At 47.9% G+C, this 6,891-nt stretch overlaps 1 protein-coding gene across 2 annotated transcripts in view; it reads left to right on the forward strand.

Annotated features, from left to right (window-relative positions):
* The window catches only part of LOC135818513 (uncharacterized), a 39,059-nt gene extending 33,187 nt beyond the window's left edge, over window positions 1–5,872 (forward strand). Inside the window, exons 18-19 of one of the 2 annotated variants that reach the window (XM_065331902.1) lie at window positions 56–473; window positions 5,558–5,872. In XM_065331902.1, coding sequence (XP_065187974.1) covers window positions 56–473; window positions 5,558–5,561 — 422 coding nt within the window. In that variant the 3' untranslated portion in view covers window positions 5,562–5,872. Of the gene's footprint in view, window positions 1–55; window positions 1,996–5,557 lie in introns of those variants that run through there. The other variant, XM_065331900.1, reaches the window with a different exon arrangement.
* Window positions 5,873–6,891: the final 1,019 nt, after the last annotated feature.

Raw genomic sequence — 6,891 nt, forward strand, 5'->3', positions numbered from 1 at the left:
TAATGACTCGGAGACGACTGTATTGGCATTGCTGCGTCCTCTGTGCTCGGTGCAGGCGTGTCCTTCCAATCCTCCGACTCCACGTACGGCCATCTTCTCGTGTGGGACGCGAGTCTCGGGAAGATGCAGATTCGCATGAGCGCTGACCATGCCAAGCGGCACTCCATCATACCAACGAGACGAGCTGGAGCTGGGGCAGGAGGCAACGGCCAGGTGCACACGCCGTTGACGCCGAAATCACCGTCGGTGCCCGAGCGACGCAAGTCGTCATTATTCCGTAGCTTATCCGCATATAGCCCCCGCTCGCTTATGTCCATAGCGAGCAATCCGTCAACGCCAAAGCCGGCGAAGCGCACGTCCACACAAAACGTACCGCTCACACCGTCTTTTCTCGCTCTGGACAGCGAAGCATCGGATGGATCGTTTGATGCACGCGATTCCCCCGCCTCTCCCAGCGGCGGCCTGCTTTTCCAGTAAGGTGCCGCCTGTAGATGTGCTTCTGTTCTGTTGTGGCATGTACACATGCACACATGCATTTTTAATAGAAAATATATGGTATGTCAGTCTTTCTACCTCTCTACCCCTCTCTCTCTCTCTCTCTCTCTCTCTCTCTCTCTCTCTCTCTCTCTCTCTCTCTCTCTCTCTCTCTCTCTCCATCCTTCTAACTCTACCCCCGCTCTCACACACTCGCTTCATCTCCTTCCCGCTCTTCCCTGCCACCTCACGTTTTCTTGGGCTGGCTCTGATCTCCTCTTGTTTCCTGATCAGTAGTACTGTACAGTCGTGTAGCACACAGGCATGCTGTATTGCCGTGATGCCCTCTCCAAGCAGGCATGCTGTATTGCCGTGATGCCCTCTCCAAGCAGGCATGCTGTATTGCCGTGATGCCCTCTCCAAGCAGGCATGCTGTATTGCCGTGATGCCCTCTCCAAGCAGGCATGCTGTATTGCCGTGATGCCCTCTCCAAGCAGGCATGCTGTATTGCCGTGATGCCCTCTCCAAGCAGGCATGCTGTATTGCTGTGATGCCCTCTCCAAGCAGGCATGCTGTATTGTCGTGATGCCCTCTCCAAGCAGGCATGGCTTAGAACTTGTAGTCATGCTCTGCCACCACTGTGAAGTTTCAGTAGCGTGTATCCATAAAGCCGATTGTTTGCTGTCGCTTTGTTTTCGTTGGCCGCTTGCTTTTATCGCCGGGCCAGGCATGCTGTTTACTGCTGCAAGTGGGTGTTGTTGTTTTGTTTTTTTCATGCCAGATTGTCGTTCTTGTTGTGTCCTAGCCACGCCAGCTGGTCTGGTGGAGTCTTTTCAATTCAAGCGCTTCTAATCAAAATGGAACCGATTGTTTTACTTGCGTACCTGCACCCTGCTAGCTCATTAACCAAAGTCCTGCACATGTGCATGCAGCTAGCTTTAAATAAAGTTCATATACATAACTATATCATGATGCCTTTACTCCACTTGTCTCTTCCTCGCACATATTCCTAGCAGTATACCAAGACAGCATGCAATCAAGCATAGAGGCCGCTGCGCCGGTCATGCTACTTATATTAATTTTCGTTATTGTTTTTTTTCTTTTACTTTGCGACCAGTTATACTTGAGCTTCTGTTTTGTGCCTCGTCACCGCCGTCGTTGGTGCATGCTATATCTACTGACATGTTGCCTGGTCCGGTTCCTCCGTGTGTTATAAGTCTTTTGATCTTTGGACACCCGTATCATAGCCGAAGTTACGCCTCAAGTGGCCTTTTTTTAATAAGTTCTTAACTTTTAAAATTTGTCTCTCTACTTTTTTTTGAAAATATATTCTTATTTGAAACTTTCATGCCCAGGCATACTCCTCTCTTTCTTTCTTTCTCAGTTTCTTGTCTTCAACTTGCACAGCATTTTAAATTTATTCCAAATATATAATAAACAATCCCCGCAAGCGTATGTTGTTTCTACTCACCTCGTATGTTGTACTCTTACAGTTTGACAATGCAACGTCTAAGATATGAACAGTGGCTGTGTGTGTGTGCGTGCGTGCGTGTGTGGACTGCTTCTGGCTAGATTACCTCTTGTGTAATCACTGGTGCTAGTGAAGCTTATATCAGATCCACTCTGATTTAGCCACCCACACCAGTACCAAGTATTACCCTCACTGGAGGCAGGGGTAACTGCAGTTGGATCCCAGGACGGATACCCTGATGTCGTCAATCCTTTTTCTGCACCTTGTCCTCACCCACTTACTGAGGGCCGGTGTGGTGAGCCCGTAAGTGGGATCATTTGCAAGTCCACCCATAGTTTGGGGATTTCAGAGGGTGTCGGCCGTTGGGAGGTTCAATAGCCAGTTGAGTCCTCTTTCCAAGATTCCTTTTGAGTTCCTCTCTCCCCTCTCCCGGAGAGACCCACGTGACCACTTTTGGCAGTGAGCAAGTACAGTACAGTGTGTGCACTGGGTGTGTGTGCGTGTGTGTGTGTGTGTGTGTGTGTGTGTGTGTGTGTGTGTGTGTGTGTGTGTGTGTGTGTGTACTGGGTGTGTGTGTGTGTGTGCACTGGGTGTGTGTGTGTGTGTGCACTGGGTGTGTGTGTGTGTGCACGTTGTGCCAGCTAGTCCGGTTGGTGGGTACACTTATGCCGGATAGTGTTGGTTCTGTTGCCAACGGGCTCGGCTGCTTGAAGGTGTATAATGTTGTACCTACCACCTTTGTTGGTTTCGGGTTACTTTCTATTTGAAGTATACATACCTGTTAACCATGGACTACTTCTGGCTTTAACTCTTGTGTAATCATGGTGCTAGTGAAGCTTGTATCAGATCCACTCTGATTTAGCCACCCACACTAGTAGCAAGTATTACCGTCACTGGGGGCAGGGGTAACTGCAGTTGGATCCCGGGACGGATACCCTGATGCCGTCAATTCTTTTTCTGCACCTTGTCCTCACGCACTTACTGAGGTGTGGTGAGTTCATAAGTGGGATCATTTTCAAGTCCACCCAGAGTTTTGGGGATTTCAGGGGGTGTCGGCTGTTGGGCGGTTCAATAGCCAATTGAGTCATCTTTCCAAGATTCCTTTTGAGTCTCTCTCCCCTCTGCCGGGGAGACCCACGTGACCAGTTTTGGCAGTGAGCAACACGTACAAGTACAAGTGTGCACGTGTGTGTGCACGTCTTTCTTCTCTTTCTCAGACTCCTCCTGACTTTTCTTTCATTCTCCTGGGTGGTTACCAACAGCCAGTGCATTTTGGAGTATGTGGTGTGGGTGGGTGGGTAGGTACTCTGATTTAGCCACTCACACTAGTAGCAAGTATTACCTTCACTGGGGGCAGGGGTAACTGCAGTTGGATCCCAGGACGGATACCCTGATGCCGTCAATCCTTTTTCTGCACCTTGTCCTCACCTACTTACTGAGGTGTGATGAGCCCATAAGTGGGATCATTTTCAAGTCCACCCAGAGTTTTGGGGATTTCAGGGGGTGTCGGCCGTTGGGCTGTTCATTAGCCAATTGAGTCATCCTTCCAAGATTCCTTTTGAGTCTCTCTCCCCTCTGCCGGGGAGACCCACGTGACCAGTTTTGGCAGTAAGCAACAAGTACAAGTACAAGTGTGTGTGTGTGTGTGTGTGTGTGTGTGTGTGTGTGTGTGTGTGTGTGCGTGTGTGTGTGTGTGTGTGTGTGTGTGGGTGTGGGTGTAATCCCAGCACAACTTGCTATTTCTAACATAGCTGTTCGCTATCATCGCTTCCGCGATGGGCATGTCTGAGGTCTGAGATGTGTGTGTGTGTGTGTGTGTGTGTGTGTGTGTGTGTGTGTGTGTGTGTGTGTGTCAGACTCTTCCTGACTTTTCTTTCATTCTCCTGGGTGGTTACCAACAGCCAGTGTATGCCGGAGTATGTGGTGTGGTGTGTGTGTAGAAAAAGAAAAAAAAGAAAAAAAGAAAAAAATGGAAAAATGAAAAATAGGGATTCGCTGGCCAGAAAAAGTCACTTCAAACAGCTGTGTGGTGGATACCAGGCTAAAAATAGTGGCGGTCAATTCATCAGCCTTGCAAGCTGTTGAATGGTGTAATCCCAGCACAAGTTGCTATGTCTAAAACATAGCTGTTCGCTATCATCGCTCCCGCGATGGGCATGTCTGAGGTCTGAGGTGTGTGTGTGCGTGTGTGTGTGTGTGTGTGTGTGTGTGTGTGTGTGTGTGTGTGTGTGTGTGAGAGAGAGAGAGAGAGAGAGAGAGAGAGAGAGAGAGAGAGAGAGAGAGAGAGAGAGAGAGAGAGAGAGAGAGAGAGAGAGAGAGAGAGAGAGAGAGAGAGAGAGAGAGAGAGAGAGAGAGAAGAGAGAGAGAGAGAGAGAGAGAGAGAGAGAGAGAGAGAGAGAGAGAGAGAGAGAGAGAGAGAGAGAGAGAGAGAGAGAGAGAGAGAGGGAGAGGGAGAGGGAGAGGGAGAGGGAGAGGGAGAGGGAGAGGGAGAGGGAGAGGGAGAGGGAGAGGGAGAGGGAGGGGACGGGGACGGGGAAGGGGAGGGGAGGGGGAGGGGAGGGGGAGAGGGAGAGGGGGAGAGAGAGAGAAATAAAGAAGGCGAAGTTCTGGGTTAAATGGTTTGATGTGAGCCAAGGAGCCCTAGAACCTGCCAGTACTGTACCAGAAGTTGGCATGGCCCAAGGTCATGAGCTCCTCCCCTTTTCTGATGTGGATCTGGCGTTCGCTGTTTCATGCAATCTTTCCGCTAAGTACGAGTTGGTAGAAAGAGACTCGAAACTCATTCGAGCTCCAGTGACTACATGACTTATGCAAAGCCCCGAATCAGTGAATTATGGCGAGAAGGTACAAGAGAGTGGCTAGAGAGAAAAGAGGAGCCCAGATGGAAAAGGGAAAGGAAAGATAAGGATACTGAAAGGATTGGTCACACAATATGGTTGATTCCCATTGTGGATAGGATAATGTTTCCTATGGAAGAAGCAGCAGGGAGTAGTAAATACTGTATACACATTTTACTACTCCCTGCTCATTCCTCTCTTCAAGGGCAAAGGCAGTGCCTATCTGCCCACGAACTATAGACCAATTTCACTGCTTCATCCCATCAGCCGCCTCTTCGAATCCCGCATAGCCCATCATCTGCACAGCTATCTTCATCGGCACTGCATAATCTCGCCTAGTCAATTCGCCTACGTTCCTCAAAGATCAGCTACGGATCAACTCATTCTTTTGACCCATCACATTGGCATTGCCCGTCTCTCTGATAGAGGGCAGAAATTTGACTGTGCATTTCTCGACTTCCAGAAAGCTTTTGATAAAGTGCATCATCCCACGCTCCTGAGCCACATGAATACCTTCATGGCGCCAGAGGCACACGCCTGGTTTAGATCATATTTTCTTGACCGTAGTCTAAGTGTGAAGCTCGATGCAACTCATTCATCCCAGTATATGCTAAACTGTGGTGTCCCCCAGGGTTCACACCTTGCACCTCCACTTCTTCTTTTGTATATCAATTCCCTTCCTGATATAGTTAACCATAGCTCACCCTTCCTCTTTGCTGATGATGTCACTCTTCTAAATGCTCATGAATTGCTCATGATGTATCCCTCTCCTTAGATGAGAACCTATCCCATCTCCAGCAGGATCTCGCCAGCTGCCAGCATTGGGCACAGATAATACAATCATGGCAAATTCTCTCCTGAAAAAACCTGCATCTTGTCCAATTACAGCATTCCTGAATCCTCCGCTGTGTCCATGGACAACGTTTTAATCGGATCTGGGCGCTCCGCTAAGCATCTCGGTGTAGAGCTCAGTGATGGTTTGAAGTTCCACGACCACTTCCACACCATCTTCAGGAAGTTCCAGCAACGTGTTAATCTGTTATGCTTTATGGGCCGCCATTTACCATCATCATACATTGCTCTCCTGTATAAGTCTTACGTACGTCCGGCAATCATAAGTTGAGTATGCCATTCCTGTCTGGTCCCTTAGGATCACATCTGCTCAGTTAGAGTCCCTTGATGTACTCCAGGCTAAGGTTTGCCGGCGACTCCTGAGGTCTGCGAAAATAGACTTTGACAACTTTGAATCAAAATCTAATTTGAATAGATTGTGTCACTTGGAATCCCTGCAATTTCGCCGTATCTTCATTTCTCTGGTCGTTTTATTTATGTACATCAATTTCCACCTAGACTATCTCTCTCGCTTTGCGATTACCATCATTATTCTCACGTAGTGCCCGTAGGCCCAAAAAGCTCATTTTTAACTCACATGGCCGAATTCTCATGTCTCTTCCTACAGAAAACTGGTGCACTTTGGAATTGTCTCCCACCCCGATTGACAACTTTAGATTCCCTAACAGAATTCAAGCGTCATTTACGTATTTACATTGCAACGTATCAGTTCGACTGCACTGGTATCCCTTTGATGACAATGATGTGCAATCATTGATTTACATGTACACTGCTTGTGCTTTCACTGTACATGTATCTTTTGTACAGCATCTCTCTGTTTCCGAACTCATTTTGCACATTTTCTCTTTTTCCCAACTCCAATGTTCATTGTATATACACAAATAGGAGATGGTATGGTATGGTATGGTATTGATTTATTTGAATTCGGTATCTCAACAGTACAATGTACGGGAAGATCCGAATGACATAGATACATAAACATGAAAGTGGAGTAGGTGCTACAGCTGATCATTTTATCGCAGGTTGTGGGACTAAACTAATACCAGTATGCAAGTACACAAGAAATAAAAGCTGAATAAATACGACGATCCCCCCGATAGGCGTCAGCCTTTGGGTAATCCTGAAATAAAAGATTATTATTATTAGCAAGAGTCCATAACCCAAGAGTATGCAACTGTGATTATGGGTGCATGCGTGGCGCGCTGCCTTCATTACGTAACTTGCCTTCATCACGCTCTGGAAGCATGCATTCAAACT

The sequence above is a fragment of the Sycon ciliatum genome, chromosome 5 (genome assembly GCF_964019385.1).
Source record: "Sycon ciliatum chromosome 5, ocSycCili1.1, whole genome shotgun sequence".
Lineage (NCBI taxonomy): Eukaryota > Metazoa > Porifera > Calcarea > Leucosolenida > Sycettidae > Sycon > Sycon ciliatum.